The 22,103-nt window shown below is 33.0% G+C and overlaps 1 protein-coding gene across 1 annotated transcript; it reads left to right on the forward strand.

Moving 5' to 3' along the window:
* The first annotated feature begins 179 nt into the window (after nt 1-179).
* On the forward strand, nt 180-6,403 carry LOC145586018 (uncharacterized). Its single transcript, XM_081642723.1, has 6 exons — nt 180-599; nt 710-765; nt 1,299-1,353; nt 1,513-1,593; nt 1,686-1,922; nt 6,118-6,403. Exons 1-5 carry the CDS (start codon nt 374-376, stop codon nt 1,913-1,915), a joined length of 648 nt encoding a protein of 215 aa, XP_081498849.1. The 5' UTR covers nt 180-373; the 3' UTR covers nt 1,916-1,922; nt 6,118-6,403.
* The last annotated feature ends 15,700 nt before the right edge of the window (nt 6,404-22,103 follow it).

The raw sequence follows: 22,103 nt of genomic DNA on the forward strand, positions 1-22,103 counted from the left end.
TGGCAAAGACAATTAAAAAATTACCTTACAAATTTGCATCATTGCCCTAAATTACAAGTAGACTTTCGAAATCCAATATTCCAATCTCCATAGGTTAGTTTGTACTTTGTACTCCGTAACAAATTCAGGTTGAAAGCTGACGTATAAATATGAATATATGATGTAATATTATGCCTGAAATTAATCTTTCAACCTTCATTATTCCTCTGCCGCCATTAAAACCATTTCAACCCTTGAAAACCCCTAAAAACGGCTCAAAATTTTGTGCAAAAAACATCAAATTTTCACAGAAAAATCCAATCTTTACCCTTTAATCGAAAAACCCTCTTCCCTTTTCTTCAAACCCTAGTTTTTTTCCTACCAAAAATCAACAATGGAGGCTGAAGATAATAAAATTAGCAGCAGTAGCAGCAATATAATCCCAGAAAAAGTAATGGAAGGAGTAAGAACAACATTGGCTAACATTGATGAACTTCAATCAAATTTTGATGAGTTTCTCTCTCTTACTTCTGACCCTGAAGTTCTTTCTCAATTACCACCATTGGAGCGAGCTCAATCCCTTCTTTTGCTTGCCAAACTTACTTCTGTTCTTCTTTCTGGTAATGATGATTCCTCAAATTTCCCCTTTTTTTTTTGGTTAATTTCTTCTTGTTTTATATATAATTAACAAATTTCTTTGTGTTCTTTTTTTTTTTTTTTTTTAATATAGTGAGGTTGAGGTGCAGTGGGGTTTACCCTGATCACCACCCAATTAAAGGAGAACTTGTAAGTATTCCTTTATTTTACTATTTTTATTGGTTGTGAATTAATGCTGAATTTGCACATTTGATGATATTGGTATGTACATCAGTATAAGTATATACAACTATACAAGTACTACCACCGTTTCATATTATTTGCAACGATTACACATTTTTCCTCTCTACTTTATGTCAAATCGTTGCAAATAATATAAAACCGAGGTAATATATATTTTTTTGATGATTTGGATGAATAAGTTTGCTGTGTACTATCAGTTTTTATGTGTTAATAAGTTTTTTATACTTTGTATGATGTCTAATGTATAGAAAATAAAGCATTTATTAGTGTTTAACTTGATGAATTCTTGTTGGTTAATTTTTTTTTTGTTCCCTTCAATTTTGATGCCTTTGTCCTGTCTCAGTGATTTTGTCAAAATAACATTGCAAATCATGATTTATGAATATACTACTCTGGTAGATGTGTAAAATCTGTAGTTATTTTTACTTAGCTATTCAGCTTTTACACTTTTTGATTTTTTGTTTTGGTTACTTATTTAGGAAAGGTTGAGCCGGTATCAAGAAAAACTTGAGCGCTTTGTGGATAAAAGTAAAGGTATTGACTACTGCTTTAAGTGTTGGTAGGCAGCACTAGTTTTATGTTGGAAAGTCAATGCTGGATATTCGTAACGTTTATTATTATTGTTTTGTCGATAGCTTACGTAGTTACACTTAATGATTAGTAATGCTATCTTGTTTTCCTCTTATATTGAAGCACCCTTGCGACCTAGCACTACAGTGAACACCCAAGCAGCAACACGCTTTATTGAACACTCTTTGCCTGATCTTACTGCTGGTAGGTGACCTGTCTAGTAGCTTCATAGATAATGATTTTTTCTTTAACATTTCATATGAAATTTGATTATATGGTCTTCTTTGATTTTGTAGAGCAGAGAAAAAGAATGAGGGCCATCAGTAAGGGTGAGGAAGGCAGAATGAAGTACTCAGAGAGGAATATTCAGAAGAAGAGGAAAACTCCGATAAGTGACATGAAATCTGTGCGAGAGGCTGCAGAGGAATTTCTGCAGAAAGCTGCCCGTGAACTTCTTGGTGAAACTAATGGAGGTGTGAAGGGGCCTCTGGCCCCTGTGCAACCTGTAGAGATAGATGAGGATTAAATTACTGGTAAAGTGACTCTCTGCCTTACATGGTAGACATATCATCTTTTAATGTTGCAAATATATTGAAACAGAGGTAGTGTTTTTTTTTTTTTCCATTTTCATTACTACTCATATCTGGATATCTGAATGGTATTAAAACTTTCATAGTAAACCTATTTCTCATATACATGGTACTCATATTAGAACTTTTTTTTCCAAGAGACACTATTCAACTTGTACAAGTTTTTAAACACCCCCCCCCCTAGGGAAATAATGTGGAGGTTTGAATAAGCGGAACTTTTGAGGGCAAGAAATGGGTGGGTCATGTGGGTGGTCCAAGCCCGACTTTTGAGCAAAGTAGACAAAATACGCTTACTGAAAAGGACTGATGCAATTAATAATAGACATCCCAAAGAGGTATATTTGGGGACGAAATGAGTAATTAAGTATGTATGTTTTCTATTTGTATACCTAATTGCACCTTGTCTTTTTACTTCTCTTTCTACTCTCTTTGGGATTGGTGTTTGATATCTTCCTGTTTACCAGTGAAAGTGAAGCTTCCTTGTGTATATATGTATTTGCTTAAATTTATGCCATATTGCCATTTTTTTTTGTTTTCAAAATGAGGAAAATGATGGCTGCTAGGTGTCAAATTACCTCACCTTCACTTTTTCATAGTTAACACACTTTAGTACTTTACTGTTCCTGTTTCGATACAAAGAATTTATGGTGGCTATAACATAGTTTCTTTCTCAGAGTGCATAGCTTTATGCACCCGAGGTGTGTGTGTTTGGGATAGGGTTTCCTTTCTAAATCGAGAGTAACATCCCATTTGTATGCGGCTTCCATATAATGTACATTCTCTTTAGGAGAATTTCTTTGGCGTATATACTTTGAAAAAAGACATGGTTGGATTGATGCAAATAGTTGAAATAGTTTGAAGTATATTATAGAATTCATGTTTATAATTAAAATAATCAAACATTAAAAAAAAACACACTATGTGCCTTTCTAGTTTCAGAGTGGGAGTGGCGATGGGATTGGTAATCCTAAGTAGTCTACCAACAGTAACAACCAAGCAATTATCATGCCATTATTAATGATTTGAGTGATAATTATTCATGGATTTTTATCCTTTATTAGTTGAGAGTAGTATAAAGAACGTTTTGGGTTGGCTTAGGATTTTTTTGATGAGAGAATTTGAAGTGAAGTAAAGTAAAAGAGGTTAAGGGATCAAATTTCTTTTGTTTGGATGCTATTTTGGGTAAGAGGAGGGATCCATTTTTGTTTCTTCTTTAATGAAGTAAATTAATCCAAAGATTTTGGAAGAATATCCTCTCCTCCCTCTTCTTTTTCTCAACTGCCTTCTCTATTATTGCTTTTTTTTTGTTATTTTTTTTTTGACAGGAACTCCATTTATTGCTATCCAATCTCACTGTCAATGAAAATATTGAAATAGTCGGTAGGTATGTCAGTATGTGTAAAAAGTGAAAGTTTACTTGTTGGTGCAAGGAGACACTTGTGGTTAGGGGAAGAGAAGTTATGTGGGAATGTTCATCCCATTGATGCTGATGGTGGAATTAGGTAATCTAACAAGCATTGGAGATTTGGATGGATATTCTAATGGCAGCTCCTGCTTCCTGCAGCTTGTTCAGCTAAATTGTTATTTAAACATCTCTAATTCTTTATTTATTTGTAAGAGAAAGGGTTCTGCTTATACCATGTTGCCAACAATGACAATAGCCTAGCATGTTTCTTGCTGATAGAAAGTGTAGCTAAGAGGTGGCTTGTGAAATATCCAAGTAGGTGAGACAAATAGTAGGAAAGGTCAGGTAGGTCAGAAAGCAAAAGTCTATGCAAGTAGAGTGATCACAAAGAGATGGAGTGATAAATATGCGGCAGAGGATGAAGTGAGGTGGCTAAATAAAGGTGTTCCCATCGTCATCGGCGTCAGATCTGATGCTTCTTGGGATGGTGGTGTTATGGGATCACGAGTAGAACACCTTATGAATTTTTGTAGAAAGATTTTGGTTGGTTTACATAGAAGCAGCCCAGCTTTCATAAGAACTCGCCAAAATTAGTTTTGTTGTAAACAAATGACAGAAATGAAGTTTATGTCAAAGAAAGCCTCCATGGACCATGGGATAATGATGATTTGAATGTTCCAGCCCACCTTTCATAAGATGATTAAGATCTGAATGTTTTAAATGAAGTTTATAAGTGAATTTGTAATTTTAAGGAGTTATAAGTGGGTTTGCCATGAAAGGTGCAGTGAGTTTTTGGGAGTGAGATGAGAGAGAAGATGACTTTGTGTGGCAGAAGAGAGAAAGTAAAGAAATAAGAGTAAACCCTAATGAGTACTTCCAGGGGAAAAAAATATATTAATAAAAATAAAATGGGTAACTAACGGGTACCCGAGATACTCAACGTCTGGCCCAGAATTCAAGTTTTTTAAGCGGGTACCCAACCTGTAAAGATGAAAAAATTCACTGATTACCTGTCGAGTAGTTTGTGGGTTTTCGGGTCGGGGTTTTTTGTACGCCCCTATTTGTAACTAGGTTGGCTATTGTTATTGAGTTAATGTATCCTTTAAATGTACTTAAGTAATTCAAATCTTATAATTTCTCTTCATTTGTTGGCGAGACTTGATTTATCTATTTGTTTTGATACTTAACAATAATGCTTTATAATATCCCCTTGTTACTTCATCTCATAATTTTCTTTGTAGAGTTTCAGAGGATAAAAGGGCATGTGTGGAACTGTGGACTATTACATACTTTTTATTAAGTAGCCAATTTAATGGAGATAACCTTTGTTATTTGTACCTTGAAGGTCTGAGCTTGGCCTTTGTCAAGAACATAGTTATTTTAATTGAGCATATTGATCTAGCACACAAAGAGTCTGAAATCTGGGTAACTGTTTTGCATTGTTTGAGTAGTAGCAAACTAATTGATCTTGTATGACTTACGCTGAGGAAGGATACCTTCATTTACAAGTCATATTTTGGCGATGAACTGCTGATTTCATAGCTGCAGTGTTAGTAGCCAAAATGCCATTTTAGCTACAGCTTCCTATTAAATCACTTGTTGCTTCTAGGCAATTTCGATTGATTAGAATGTCTTGATACCTGACTGGGCTGACTCTCTGCCACACTGCCACCTTAGTATGAGAAATAATTCTTTTGCTGGTTAGCTGAATTTTTCCATTCCATGTGTATTTATCTTGCTTGATTTGGAAATTACCTCTAGATGCGTGAATCGTTGTTTATGAATCGGAATGTAGGATACATACACATAGCGCCTCCCCCAATTCTGACAACACTTACTCGTAAAGTCATGGGTAATGGATATTTGGAATGATGAAAGTTTAGTTCATGAATGTATTTTACCAATATTAGTTGGATACTTGTTAATTATACTGCCATTATTTGCTTCTATTGTACTTTCCATTTCTGAAAATGAATATTGGCCTTTAATATTTAAAGAGATATTTGTAACATTAGTAAAGAGTTTTCGATACATATGTAATGATATCTTATTGTAATCTGGCGAATGTTTATTTTGTGTATATTAGTCGTCAAAGATTTAGTATTAATGCAAGTTACAAATAATTTGGGACATGAGAAGTTCTTAATAGGAGGCCTTTAGACTACCATCTATTCATCTCGATAAGAGGATTGTTGGACTTGAATACGGAAAGATCTATACAGATATGGCATGACAGGCTGTCAGCTTGTAATTGTAGGTTGTAATGGTATGTTGGAGAAAAACTTGTGTGTTAGTATCTATTGTTGTGGATTAGACATCATGGTATAAATGTATTTTCATCAATCACTTCCCTTTCCTGAAGTGTTTATGGACTTTATTTGAGTTTTTGACAGGGTGTTTTGTAGGGGGGGCTTGACCAGCTATTTTTGTTCTAAACCCGTACTCCTTTATATCTCACAAATAATGAAACTCCTTTGAGTTAATCTGTGAACATTGGCTATGGTCAAACCGTGTACATCCTTATCTTTCTGCACACTCGTTTCTCAACATGGGTAATAGTTTGATTTTTGTTTACTGTAAAGTAAATAATTTCCTATATGCGGTTGTATCTTTCTACTTTTCCTTCCACCTAGTCACATCTTTTCATTGGTCTTAAGATGTTCTTGAATCTTATTTGCAAAATCTAGTCATTATTTATGTACTTACAGACTCCTGCTGTTGTGCTCCTTGCAGGTCTCTAGGTTCTCAAATCTCGACTTCATTTGGGAGGATGAGTAGTTTGTTCAATAGATCAGCCTGGTCTCTTCAAATGGGCAAGAGGCTCACTTCCTATTTGTTATTAGCTTTTGAAGTTCATAAATAATCAAAACTCTTGTTTATATAGTGAACTAGTGATGGTATTGCTATAAGAGCTTTTTCTCCTTTAGAGGCTGTTACATCTGTTAGTGCTTGTTATAGTCTGTTGTTGGAGAATGTTAGCCTATTGGGCAATTGTAAGTTAGCTCTTTTTCTCTTTGAATTGAATCCCGATAAGAGTTTATTTTAGCTTCCATGAATATTTAGGGCTGGGCAAAATTATCTGAAAAATCAAAGCCTAATTTGTAATCAATTCGAATTTCCCAAGCCTATTCGAAGTTTGTAAAAAATTGGGCCGGGCCGAGTCTAACCTGATTTTGAGCTGGAAAAAACTGTCCAAAACCCGCCCGGACATACTCAACTTGATCAGACCTAGTATGTACACTTGTCAATTTTTGACCTGACCCACAAACCCAACCTGAACCCATCCTGTGTTTGTGGGTCTTGAAACAAAGTTTTTTGACCCGTAATTCGACTGAACTCGTAACTTTGCGGGTCAAAGCTGACTCAAACCCAACATGACCTGTTGACCAAATTTTATGGGGTTTTTTTTTTTTTTTTTTTTTTTTTTAATAAATACTCCCTCCATTTTTAATGCTTGTTCCATTTCTCTTTCTACGAAGTTTTAAGAGAAATTGGAGAAAATAATAAAATACGAAGGTAGTGGGGTTGGTAGAAGAATAAAAAATTGTAAAAAGCAAAAGTTATTTAGAGAATTGGAGGAGAGAGAATGTGAATTTAATAAAATATTATTTATTTTGGGTCCACAAAATGAGAAAAATGAATTAAATATTGTAAAAACTTTCCAAATAAAAAAATTGAGCAAATATTTAAAAACGGCCAAAAATGAAAAGTGGAGTAAGTATTTAAAAACGGAGGGAGTATTAGTTTATTGATTAAGTTTGATTGTTTTTCTACCATTGGACATTCATTTCTCTTTCTCATTTATCTATCTCTTATAACTCTTGCTCAAATCCACAACAATCATCTCATACACCAATCATCGACTCATACTAATTGCATCCATATAAACCACATCACCGTTATACGATTGACAGGTCTACTGATATGACAAGACTATATACTCCCCCCGACGACCGTTCTTTTTGGTTGTACATTATTAATACCATAAATGGACAAGTATGATTGTCTAAGTGATTATTAATCCATTAGTAGAAAAATTCAAATAATATATATTTTAGATAAAAAGTATTTTTTAAAAAAATTCGATAAACAACCCGGGCATCGCAAAGGGCACAAAACTAATTAAAGATAAGAGGATTTCTAAGACTCTAGTAATTCGTCCATTCACTTATAACACACTTGGAAAAACAATGTCATAACACACGTTAGTATTTCATTATACTCCCTCCATTTTTTTTTTATTTGCATCACTTTCCTTTTATGAATGTTTTTTTTAAATGCATTACTTCTATATTTGGTAACTTTATACTATATTATTATATAGGATTTTTTATATAGTACATTTAAATATTGAATAAATTTTATTTACTAATATAAAACTAAATAATTGTCATAGTTGAGCATTAGAAAACATGTTACTTCGTAAATTGACGGGAAGAATTTCAATGAATGGAGGGAGTATTTCAAATAATAAAGTTTGTCAATAGAAGGAGTATTTCAAAATTAAAGATAATTAAAGTGTGTAAATAAATGAAACTAAGGAGCTACAAAAGCCTACCAGTATGCATTCCTAAAGAAAGCCAAAAAAAAAAAAAAAAAAAAAAAAAAAAAAAAAAAAAAAAAAGAATAGAGGGAAAAAAAAAACAATAAAATTTCTTGAAGGGGATTCAAACCCTGAATCAAGTCTCAACCTATTCACACATTTCAAACCACCAGGTTGATTTTACCCAACTAATAGCCAAACAATAATATTTATACTGTACTTTCAAGGAGCTTATTTTAACAACAACAGGGTTTATTTTAACAACTGTACTTTCCAGCAGCTTATTTATGCTGGCATGTTCTACCCCTTGTTCCTCTGTAGATCCGCTAGTGGTGGCAATTGCTAGCTACAAACATATGTACCTAGCTATTGTAGATGCTCTAAGATTTTTTTTTTTTTTTTTTTTTTTTAAAAAAAGTTGGTACCTCCAAAACAAATACTAGATGCTGTATAATTGATTTGTCTTATTGAGTTATTTTGTTCTATTGTTGAGCTGTTATCATGTTATGTGAAAATTCTTGAAATTTAAAGTTAATTAATTGTGTACGACTTCACACTCAATTTTATAGTATTTCACTCCACTCCCAATTCTCTTGAGGGTTGTCATTTAATCATCTTTCTTATTTCATTGACAATGGTCAGTTACTCTTGCAAAATTATTTAACATTTTCATTTTCTTACAATTTCCTTAAATTTTTATCTTGAAAATAATGTGGGGACGTGGGTACAAATTCATAAGTTTATTGCCCGCATTAATTAATTTTATCGGTTAATTTCTATATTAATTTCTTGCTGTTTAAAAATATTTAATTAAATTAGGATAGCTCTTTTATGTTTTATGAATTTAAATCTTACATTAGTGAAAAAAAAAAATCTTACATACAATGGCGAATCTAACATATTTTTTAAGTGGGTCTAAAATATTAAAATTAATTTTGAATCAAATAAAATAAGTATATTCATATAAATCATTAAAAAAACATATAAATGCATTTTCTTAATTACTTACAAAAACAAATATAATTTATTGAGAAACAACATATATTTTGCTATGAAAATAATTATGAGGAAAATTTTAAAGATATCACCCAAAAAACACACCTTTTTTGAAATTACCACCCGTTAAATTTTTTATTTTATTTTACCACCTCTTAAATTAAAAAAGCATTTAAATTCCCACCTTTTTCAAAAATCAGGTGAATTTTCCGTCACTGGGACCCACTTAACGGCTATATTGAGCCTCATTACTGTTTTTCCCCCGATTCTTTGTGAAGGATAATATTTTGAGCGAATGACCCCTAAAGTTCGGATTATTTAAAAAGATCAAAGTTGGGATTATTTTGAGCGAACGGGCAAAAATTGGGATTATTTTTATCAAATTTTCCTTTTATTTTCGATAAAATACCAAATAATAAACTTTTAGCTAGGCCATGAAATAGAAACACTTGGCGTTCTAACTTCTCGCAAAGTGTCGCGCCACGTTGGATATATTTAGATAGACTTCGTATGATAAACAAAGTTAGTTTAGACCTATTTTCAATCAAATTTGGATAGAAGTTTAGAGTAAATTTGTTAGTTTAAAGTTTTATTTTCTTTAGGGTTTTTTCAGAATTCAATTGATTCAAAGTGGGGTGACATCCATTAAAGGACCTTCAAAAGGAGAGTGAAAATCGAGTTTCTTTAGAAAAACAATGACAGAAGTGGAGGTGGCAGTGCCGACGCGAGGAGAGGGGCTAGGTGCGGCGTACGGTGACGATGGTAGGACCTGGTTAGGTTGGGCTGGGAGGGACAGCTTCGCCGAAAACATGGGGCGTGGGTGGTGGTTGGGTTCGTGACTGGGTAGGGCTCTACTTATTAATTAGAGGTGATCAAAAATCGGGCTGGGCAGGACCATTCATAAAATCTTGTGCCCAAACTCGAAAATAGTGTCAGGTTTTTCGGATTTTTTTGGGACAGGCTTGGGTTTTGAACTAAGAAATGCAATTTTAGCCTTGCCCAAACTCGCACTTTTTTTGGGCCGGGTCATTGATGATCACCTCTATTATTTATTTATTTATTTATTAAAGTTTTTTTTTAATAATTCAACCAATCAAGTGTTGACACGTATCACCTTTAATTTTTTTTTAAAAATCTTTAACAGGTTATCAGTCACTTGGGACCATTTTGAGCGAATGACTCCTAAACTTCGGATTATTTAAAAATAATCCAAAGTTGGGATTATTTTGAGTGAATGAGCAAAAATTGAGATTATTTTTATCAAATTTTCCTTTTATTTTCGATAAAATTCCAAATAATAAACTTTTATCTAGGCCATGAAACAGCAACACTTGGCGTTCCAACTTCTCGCCAAGTGTCACGCCACGTTAGCTATATTTAGATAGACTTCGTATGATAAAAAAAATATAATTAAGAAATCTATTTTCAATCAAATTTGGATAGAAGTTTAGAATAAATTTGTTAGTTTAAAGTTTTATTTATTTTCAATAAAAATACCAGTATTTCATGTGTACCCGTTGAATTATAATTTTATTCAAAAAAAATAAAAATAGATTATACTGTAACTCTCAATAATTGTAGTAATAATTTATTTTTTATATCATAATATTTTTTTAGAGCGAAGAAAGTAGTTCAAAACGTACAACATTCATTTATAATATTTAACGGGGAGAGTTATAAGCAATTTATTTCGTATCGAGTCACTTTAGGTTATGGATCAAAAAATGTTCAATCCTATTTCAAAGTTTTGGATTAGGGTCAATTCGACAGGCTTATAACAATTTTTTTTTATTCAATTTTTTTTTTTTTTTTTTTTAAAAAAAGTTTCTAATATTTCATGTTTACTTTGCTATTTTTTTTTATGTATTTAATCAAAAAATTTCACCAATATTATTATTAGCCATTAAATGCCTATTCCATAGTTTAAATCGTCATAAAAACACATCAATTCCTAATTTTTTTGTATCAATGATATATTTTAAAATTTGACAAATAAATTAAAATTTATCTTCAAATTCAATAAAACCACCCGGTCATCGCACGAGGCACAAAACTAGTATAATATATAAACTTAAATTTGTGCAATCTATCGGTATTATTATTGAAATAAATTTAGTTATTAAGATAAGAAAATTAAATTAAAATAAATTAAAATTAAAATTTATGCATTAACAAATTACGTAAGATTATTTATAAAATAACAAATTATGTATATCTTCATAAATATTATATTGCACAAAATTAACTCATATAATTATATGTATTGATACATTACTTAAAATTTGCATATTATTATTCTCATATAAATAATTCAATACTAAATAAATCATTATTTCTTCATTTTATAAGTTTTTGAAAATAGTTTTTAGTTAAAAATTATGGGGTTAATTAACCTCGTTGCTTTGAATTTAGATCCACTGCATGTATATACTTTTATTTTTCCCTTGTAAATTGATTTTTTTTTTATTATTATGTTTACAGAATTTTATGAAAAATTCACAACTTGACATACTTAAATAAACTTTAAACTCGATAACTGAGTTTTAAGTTCAACATATAAAATTAATGGCGTGGATGATGATAATATTTGGGCTGGTTTTTCTATTGACAATAATGGTCATATATTGTCAACTGTTAGTGTAACACCCCAATAATTCTCCCTTTTTCCAAACCACTTAATTTAAATAAAATAGTGGAGAACCATTGGCATGTTACCGCCACGTGTTAAAACGTTAAGGCTTTATCAAAGTATTGCAGCGGAAATCCAACTTAAATCTTAAAATAATATAATTTAGAAAACCAATAAGTCAAAGCTTACAAATTGGAACCATAAAGGCCCTTATTAAACCAAACTAATATTTAAAATCCCAAAACATAACTGAAATAGTAAAACATAGATAAGTTCAACACAAAGAACGAATACTCTCAATCACACCAATCCCTTGACAATGCGTATGTCAAACCCCCGAACCTCACATCATCAAGCTAACCTGTGCAATACTGCTCCCCAATAATACAAGTGTAATAATCGGATCATCACAGGGTCATTGATAGGCGAAGGCCATGACCAAAAGAAAACACACACAAAAGCACGCAATCAGCAAAGCTGAGTACATACAAGCTACAACGTACAAAACCTAACATGCTCAATTAATTAAAGTAAATAAACATACAAAACGAATTCATTGATCAAGACTCCACACTTAAACAATTCAATTGACTCAACATACTTAGTAACCAGTTTCAAACACTTGACTCTTAATATTTAGTTTGATTAATTTAATTTGGAGTAAGCAATAGACGAGGTTGTCCAACCCACCAAATCATTTTGGTCCCAAATGACCATTTAAAATAAAAGTTTAGCGCAATGCAAGAATGGGCGCGACTCCATTCCCACAAAGTTAGTCTAGGATCCCATCTAACTTTCATTATAAAATAAAAATGTAAATACCAAAAGAGAAGAGGACATGTTGATCAAACAAGCCTCGAAAAGCCACGGGCTACCACCGTGTACCCCAACCCATAATTGTCAATATTCTAGAAGTGCACACTTTCCAGAGTTTTGTTGCTCATCCTTGTTTCACTTTACATGATTACAATTTTAATTAATAGCCAACTCATTCAAGTAGACCATACATAACAATCATACATCAATTCACTTTTAATCTTATTTAGGACAATGGTGATCACATCACAAATTGACCTTTAATTCCTTTAAACTTCCAAATTATCCAAAATTGTTGAACATAGTCAACCCACCTAGCCATTTCGGCTTAATCCACTTTTACTCAACATACTAACAAGTCATGCTTGAGTAATAAATAAAATAATAATAACCTTGTGGAATAATTAATAAATTCATTCCACTTAAACCATTCAATTCCAATCCTTCAATAATCCAAATGTGGTTAATAAACCAATCCAATAAAAATATGCTTGTATCAATATTCCATACAAACAATTAATCCAATATAATTCAACATGCTTGCATCCATAATTCCATACAAACATAATCAATTCACCAAAACATGTCTCATAAACATAAGCACATGAATTAATTAAATGTATAACCAAACAATTTCCATCCAAGTGTTCTCTAAACATGAAACTAAGTTATTTCTTTTTGGTACCTAAACATGATACTACTTACAACGAAGTAGACATGTACGTACCTCGTATAAACAATCCTTTGTGCCACTTTTAATCACTCAAAAGTCTCCTAGGGAATAATCACTTCCTAGAGAACAACCAATAACAATAAATTAATACTCAACCAAATTTCCAGCAACTTAAATTTACTTTAGACTACTTAAAAAAAATCTGAAAATTATTTAAAAACCCCTAATTAAACTCCTTTTTAATGGGTAATCACACCCTTTTTATTAAAATCACAATTATACAACTATAAATAAAATTCCAGCATTTTAAACTAATCAAAAACCCTTTAAAACTCAAGGATAAAATTTAAAGCATAAAAAAAACTTCGTTAAAAATCAAAAATTGCCTGAAAATCATATTTAGAGGATGAATTTGACCACGAAAAGGTGGTGCTTACTACCAAAGGTAGTGAGTCTTTCTTAAAACATTGTTTCCACATGGAAAACACTACTTTTTTTTTTATCAAAATCGGATGAGTTTAGAACCTAATCGGGATTAAAACGGGATTTATATTAACGAATGGAAATCTAAGAATTAAAACACGAATTTACGTGTTCAAAATATTTTGGGATTAAGTTAAACTAATCAGTAGTTATAATCACCAAAATTTCAAACATCATTACTATAAAAGCCCTAAATCAATTGTTCGTAAAAACCCTAAAATCGTGATTTTCAATAATTAAAAACCCTAGGTTATAAAACTTACAAAATCTGAAAATTATGACATTTATAAAATCTGAAATTATAAAGTTTAATCATCAAAATACAATATGATACTAATTAAATTAATTTCAAACAATAAAATCAAAACCCATAAATCAATAATTATAATTACACAAATTATTAAAACAAAGGAGAAAATAAGACTAACCTTTTGTGTGGGGAAAATTTTGGGGATGTATGGGGTATTTATAAGGGAGAGAGTTGTAGGGTAAGTAGGAGTATTGGGCCTCATAAAATTAATGGGCCACTTAGGTAAATGTAATGGACTAGGCTTTGTTTGTATGGCATAGATTGTAGAATGAAAGCTCATAAAATAATTTGTACTAAAATAATTTTCGACCCAAATTAATAATTTGAAACTTTTTAAAATAAAATCCGGAAAAATACAAATAAATATTATAAATAAAATAAATTTTCATTTATAAAATATTTAAAAATACGGGGGATTACAGTTAGCGGATATAATCGATCCAAATCTAATATTCAATCTCATATAGTTAATTCGAGGAGCTTTAGGATTGCAACGATAGTTTCCCAGCATCCTAAATAGGATATTATATTGTTGAAAGTTGAAACTAGTTATGTTTGTCAGCAAAGGGTATTAGCTAAGCTAACAATGGATCTATATTTGTGGGAGATACTTAGTTTCTATAGCACATCCGAAAAAACTCATATGCTCATTTCTAGTTCCTCGTGCATCATTTCAATGTATTAATAATGTTGATATCTGTCTTCATAATATCCAAGAGTATTCCAGATATTTGCATGCGCTGAGCACGACCACAACACCGTATCGGATATTGGGCTATACATGAAATCTCTCTATTTTACTAAAAAATAATAGGGAAATTCTCATTGGTGAACTTTAGTTATTCCATTTTACAAGTGGTGAACATTCTTAAAATTAATTATCATTGGTAAACCTCACTTAGAACTAATAATGAAATGGTAACCTTAATTATAATATAATCTGATTATTTAACCATGGTTAACACTAAAAACCTTATTTTTTAAATCCTGACAAAAAAAAAAAACCTTATTTTTTAAACAAAAACCTGGACTTCCTAATTTGCCCTTATTAACTTCCCTCAACCAACTGAAATTGAATGCTGAGGTGCATTGAAGACCAAGTTGTATCGTCGTCTCCTTCATTTCATCATCGTCTTCCCATTTGAATGCTGAAGTGATCTGCGAAATTATCACTGAAAAATTTCTAGGGTTACAAAATTCGTATTATAGCTTAATTATTTGGAGGGTAGAGAAATTATTGGAGCGAAATTTAGGGGAATCTGAAGGTAATTGGGGGAAATCAAGTGCGAACAAATTGCGCAAGTGTAGGGAGATAAACTTGCTTGTTAACCATCGTGGTGGAGTAAAAGTGCGATCTTTGCTGCAATTTTATCAAATACAGCGTGAATCGAAGTGAGGTATGTATTTTATGCTTTCATTTGTAGTATGCCCCTGTTTTTGTTGTTTGAAATGGATGTTGACTGCAACCTTGTTTAGTGTACATGGTATATGTGAAATCGATGTTGTTTAAAGCGAAAGACGTTTTTTTTCGTGGTTTATATGTGTGAATTGTATGCAATTGTTGTCAAATTTGTTGGGTTGTTCGATTATTATCCTGTATGTATCTTATACTGTTGTTGTTTTTTGTCTTTGTGATTGACGCAGAATGGGTGATAATATAGTGTTAAGGTTTCAATACAATGGGATTGATGTGATTATTTTGGTTGAGGATGTTGATAAGGTTAATCTAATAGACCTAATTGTAGAGTATTGGGAGAAGGCAAAGGCAAACAATGTTGAAACCCCTAATCACCCCACATTCCAATATGTGTACAAGATGAAGCATGTTTCACTTCATAATGATAATGATGTGATGAAAATGTTTACAAATTTGCCAGAAAAAAAAGAGATTTACATATGGGTTGGGTGTGGGGCAAAAGACAGTAAAGTAGTAGCTGCTGCTAGGTCATTGGTTAAGGGTAAGCAACAAATTGAAGCATCTGAAATTGGCAAGGAGAAACTGATTAAGCCTGTAGGTTTTAAGCCTTTAGTTATTGGGCCTACTAAGAAACTAATACCTAGGAAGAGAAAGACACAGGAAAAAGGAAGTAGAAGTACAAGTAGAAGCTGAAGTTGTGAGTAAGGAAGAGTTTGAGAGGCATGTGAGTACATTGGGCAATACACAAGAGATAGTTGAACCAGAAATTCTTGATTTTGATCCTGATGAAACATGGCCTGAAATGGAACAGAGATTAGCAGAAGAGGTTTTAGGTAGAGGTAGAGGGAGGAGTAGAGGAAGAGCTAGAGGTAGGGGGAGGAGCAGTGTGAGAGGGAGGGGAAGAGGGAGAGGGAGGGGGAGAGGGAGAGGAAATGCATTGGAGAATTGGTTCAATATTTCCCCAACACCTTGGGAAGTTGAAGAGCCTGAGCAACCTGGGGAAACTCAGCCCATGGAACCTCAATACATACCCCTAGAAAATCAAATTATTCAAAACACACAGCCTGAGCAACCTTCCCAACACATTATACCCCCTATTCAGAATGTAGGAGGATTTGGTGCTAATAACAACAATGAATCTTCTAAGTCATCTAGGGTCTCAACCTATTTCCAGAGGAGGGTGCCTAGAACTAGTGCTAGAAGAAAAGGTATTGTGATTAGCAGTAGCACAAGTGGTGGTGAGAGTGATGTGAACACTGTGCAACCAAGTGAGAATTTGGGAGCTGCTGCAAGTTTGGGTGAAGAAACTACTGACACAACCTTGACAGTGTATGAAGATGCTGATGATGATGGTGAATACCAGGAAAAGGATGATGAGAAGTCTGAGGATGTTGGGGATGGTGAGGACAGTGAGAGTTTTACCGATGATGAGGAGCAGGGAGATGATGAATATGGACCTATGGTAGAGGATTCTTTTGATCCATTTGAAGAAGCAGATTTTGTATGTGATGATGACCAGGATGATTACTTGAGTAAACTATATAACAATGGGGAAGTTTACAAAGATGAGGGGTTTGGCAAAATAGTTCTTAAGGAGTGGCAGCTTTTTGTTGATAAGCAACACCTTAGAGATGTTGTTAGGGATTATTGTATACAGTGTGGGTTTGTTGTTGTTGTAGATTATGCTAGCACCAAAAGATATGCAGCTAGATGCTCTGACATTCACTGTAACTGGAGGGTGCATGCATCAATTTTGCCAGATAACACCACATGGGCAATAAAAAAGCTTAGTAATCCAGAGCATACTTGCCAAGGACTAGAGTCTAGGAATCCAATGGTTAATGTGAGGTGGGCTACTAGAGTGTTGTTGGATGATATTAGGGCTAACAATGATATCCCAGCTAAGTCCTTGAATGAGTTATTGTGGAAGAGATATGGTGTTGACATGGCACAGAGCAAACTATACAGAGTTAGGTCACAAGCTTTAATGGAAATTCATGGTGGACATGATGAGTCATACAACTTGCCAATGTACTGTGATATCATTAGGGAGCTCAACCCAAATTCAATTGCTCATGTTGTTTGGACTAGATCTGAACCTGAGAGGCCTTTACAGTTCAGCAGCATCTTCATTGCCTTTCAAGCTGCATTGGGTGGGTTAAAAGCAGGGTGCAGAAGCTTGATTGGAGTAGATGGGGCACACCTCAAGGGCAATTATGGTGGAGTGTTACTCTCTGCAGTAGCCATGGATGGAAATAATGAGATTTTTCCAGTTGCATGGGCAATTGTGGGAGTTGAAAATGCTGACAGCTAGAAATTCTTCCTTTGGCATCTGAAAAATGCTTTACAAGATTCTGACAGGCAAAAGGTAAAAAAGCTACATTTATGTATTGATTTGTGAATATGATCATCATCCTAATATCATTGCTTGTGTTGTTTTTGTAGGGTATTGATCCAGCTCTAACTGAAATTTGGCCTAAAGTGGGGAGGAGATATTGTTGCAAGCATTTAGTGAAGAATTTCAAAGGCCAGTTTCCTGGCTTGCTTATGTTTCAGCTATTTTGGAAAGCTGCTGGGGCATACAACCCTTTTACTTTCAAGAAGGCAATGACAACATTACAGAAGGCAAATCCACTAGCCTTGGTTTGGCTTGCAGAACTAGGCCCACAGTCAACATGGACAAAGCATGCATTCAATCCAGCCATCAAGAATGACATCAACAAATCAAACTTTGTAGAAAGCTTCAATTCTACTCTGGGGGTGGATAGATGCAGACCTGTATTGACCTTGCTTGAAGGTAACATTATTGATTAAAAATGGTATATTTTGAAACTATAACTTAGGCTAATATGTATACTCTACCTTGTATGTAGGTATAAGGAGGTTAACTATGGTAAGAATGGCAACTAGGAGGGAAGCTTGTGAAACATGGGTTGATGATTTCTGCCCAAACATAATGAAAAGAATTCAGGTTATCAGGCTTGAGTCTAGATCATGTAAATGCTTGAAATCTGGTGATGGATTGTTTGAAGTATTAGATGGTAGATCTGTGCTTGCTGTGAATCTAAAGGAAAAAACATGTGTGTGTAATGCATGGCAATTGTCTGGATTGCCTTGCAAACATGCAATGAGGGCAATTTTGCACTCACATGATGACCCAATGAAATACATAAGTGAGTGGTACTCAGTTCAAAGGTACAAGCTCACCTATGCACATAGCATAAAAGTGATACCAGACCCTGAGCAATGGCCTGACAGCACATATGAAGAGATAGGACCACCACCAATGAAGAGAGGGATTGGAAGGCCTGCTAGGAACAGAAGGAGAGAGGAAGGTGAGCAAGCTAAGGGGAAAAGGTCTAAGACTGTGAAATGTGGCAAATGCCAACAGTTTGGCCATAATGCACAAACATGTCAAGGTGGGCTCACTAAGAAACAAAAGGCCAAAACAGGACAAGCTTCAAATCAAGGCTCAAAGCAACCCAAATCTGGAACAACATCAAAGCAAGCTTCAAACCAACCACCAAAGACAAGGAAAGGAGTTAGTCTAAGACAACCTGAGCCAGCTACTGTTGTAGCTCCATCACAGCCATTAAGACAGTCACCTAGGACCAGGGTTAAGTCAAGAGTTTCAGCATCACAGCCTTGTTAGATAATTGTAATGGATGCCTTGTTTTTTTTGTAATCAAACAATTGTAGGTAGCGAATTCCTGCCATGAACCTTTTTATTTTGGTTATGTTTTGAAGAATTATGGTTTGGTTAACTGTAAAAACATGGGCAGTTGTCCTGTGATCATTTTTGCAATATTATATCTGTTTAATTTCAATTACTTGTCATGTGAGTTCTGTCAATAGTTCTTGAATACTTTAAGCATAATCAAATAACAGTAATATTTGCTAACAATTTGTTGTGAAATAACTTGCTTTTATTCATGAAAATGCATTACATGATATGAGCTTTGTTCTAACATACCCCCACCATCAGTACAACCTTAATCATCACTTAGCAACTAAAAATAAAAGCACAAAATACATTATCAGGGCCACCTTCACAATCATTTTCAAATATTTCACCAGCTCATCTACCCTATCAATTACCCCCAGAACAGAACGACTAGACTCTACCTCCATTTCCTCCCCAACCCTAATTATATCCCCTTCCTTCAACCAGGCAAAGAAATCGCAGCTTCTGCACTTGAAGAACAGCTTTCGTGGGTTCCTAATAGTCTCTGACATCATAACAGCAGCAATTTGCGGAGGAGAACAGTCACAACGAGTATGCTTCACCCACGCAATGCTGTCATCCATGGTGATTGCCTTCCTACCAGTAGACGAACGACTATTCCTCATCGACATTAGTGGAAATTGGGGGGTAATTGCTGGAAGACAAAGAGAATTGAAGAAATGGAAAAGTTAGGGTTCATGCGAATTAGGGGAAATTGGGGGAAAATATAAAGACGCTGGGAGGGGGGAATAGTTTAGGAGGGAATTTTTTTTTTTTTTTTTTTTTTTTTTTTTTTATAATAGAAGTTTAGGAGGGAATTAGGGAAATAATTTTGGAGGGAAATCCTATTTTTTAGAGCTAAGTTAGTAATTACACCTGTACTTAACCACACTAGTTAAATAATCAGATTATATTATAATTAAGGTTACCATTTCATTATTAGTTTTAAGTGAGGTTTACCAATGATAATTAATTTTAAAAATGTTCACCACTTGTAAAATGGAATAACTAAAGTTCACCAATGAGAATTTCCCAAAATAATAATAACAAAGATCTACACAAAGTTGGGATTATTTTTAAATAATCCGAACTTTGGGGTCATTTGCTCAAAATGGTCCCAACCGGTCACCTAACCTGTTATAACAAGTCTAGGTGACACGTGTCTCCGCGTAATTGGTTAAATTAAAACAAATAATATTAAAGTTTATACATTAACAAATTACGTAAGATTATTTATAAAATAACAAATTATGTGTAACTACGTAAATATTATATTGCATATAATTATATGTATTGATATATTACTTAAAATTTGCATAGTATTATTCTCATATAAATAATTCAATGCTAAATAAATCATTATTTAATTTCTTCATTTTATAAGTTTTTAAAAATAGTTTTTAATTAAAGATTATGGGGTTAATTGACCCGTCGCTTTGAACTTAAATCCGCCCATGCATGTATATATTTTTATTTTTCTCTTATAAATTGAATTTCATTGTTATGTTTATAAAATTTTATGAACAATTCACAACTTGACATACTTAAATAAACTTTAAATTCGATAACTGGGTTTTAAGTTCAACATATAAAATAAATGACGTGGATGATGATAATATTTGGGCTGGTTTTTCTATGGAGAATAATGGTTATATATTGTCAACTATTAGTGGATTTAATCGATCCAAATCTAATATTCAAGCTCGTTAAGTTAATTCGAAGAGCTTTAGGATTGCAATGATAGTTTCGTTTTTTTATCGATGGAAAGCTCCACTTGTTTGTTTTTGTGTGTCTTTTCTATTGTTTAAGGTTTATAATAACTCTTCCTCTTTTAGGAGGAACATTTCTCCCTCGAAAGATAGGGTTTTTCTTGTTCTTTAGAAGAATTTGACTCCTTTAAAAGACTGGTTTTTTCATCTCTCTTTTGAGGAAGAATTTGCTTTTTTATTTCATGGATTGCTATAAAGTCTCATGGGTAAAATTTTGTGCGGGATTGAAAAAGAGGTTAATATTTCGATTACAATATAAAGAATTAGACAGAAATTTCTGCACGGCTACAACATATCGATATATCATAGGCTAAAGTCGTTTTACCTAATCAAAAGTATTACCTAAGTCCTCTAACTAAAGTACATAAGGAAGTAGGGTCGAATCTACAGGGAAAACATCGTTCTTCTATTCCTAATTAATTAATATAATCTAAACTATTGAGTAACCAAATTATTTTTAAAGGAATTAAGCTAAGAAGAATAATTAAGGTGAAATCAATAAAAGGAAACCTAAGATCACAGGTTCACTAATAATTAATATTCCGGGATAAAACATAACAATCAACAATTAATATTGTACATATAACATGATTAATAGACTCTTGGAATTTATTAATCAACATAGATCTAACAGGCTCTCGCAATTTACTAGATCTAAGTTCTTATTGAAAATAGCCTTTAATATCAAATTAACATCTGCTCGATTCATCAATTCAATATTGCTATACTTTTACAATCAAATCACATCTGCTCAATTCATAATCCAATTGTAAAGAATTAAAACAATTCAATAAGAAATTATAATACAATATCAATAATCAACAATAACAAATTATCCCTTCATATTAATTATGGATCCCCCAAGAACCCTAGAATTAAACTACTAACACATATTTAAATCTAAACAAATCAAAGCATATGAATAAGACATGATTGAAATCAAAACACAAATTAATAAAACAATTAAAATCAAGCAATGAAATAATCAATAAAAGAGAGAAGAAATAATACCGAAATAAGAAATTATGAAATTGCACTAAAAGGGGAAAACTTGAGTTCAACAATAAAATCACCAACTAAGAATCTCTGTAAAGTTTAAGTATGAAAAGAGTAGTAATGAAAATGTAGCTAAAGAAGGTTACAAAAAGAGTTTTAATACTAAGCTCAAGAATTAGCCAAACGACGATTCCTAAACCCCCCAGAATTACACGCGCCATCTGTTTGGGCCCGCCTTTTTCTTCTCCTCCGCAATCTAGGAAACCGCCCGATCGGGCCCGATCTTTTGTTGGCTGAATCTTTTCTTTATTGTTTTCTTTGGGCTCAAATTGTTAAAGGCTCAATCACTTCTTCTTGGTCCAT

Source organism: Chenopodium album, chromosome 16 (genome assembly GCF_948465745.1).
Source record: "Chenopodium album chromosome 16, dcCheAlbu1.1, whole genome shotgun sequence".
Taxonomy (NCBI): Eukaryota; Viridiplantae; Streptophyta; class Magnoliopsida; order Caryophyllales; family Amaranthaceae; genus Chenopodium; species Chenopodium album.

Excerpts from the sequence above, each read along its gene's own strand:
- LOC145586018 (XM_081642723.1), top strand. The coding sequence starts at position 374 with ATGGAGGCTGAAGATAATAAAATTAGCAGCAGTAGCAGCAATATAATC. Across the intron at positions 600-709 it reads TACTTCTGTTCTTCTTTCTG|TGAGGTTGAGGTGCAGTGGG; the intron begins GTAATGATGATT and ends TTTTTAATATAG. Across the intron at positions 1,594-1,685 it reads TTTGCCTGATCTTACTGCTG|AGCAGAGAAAAAGAATGAGG; the intron begins GTAGGTGACCTG and ends TTGATTTTGTAG.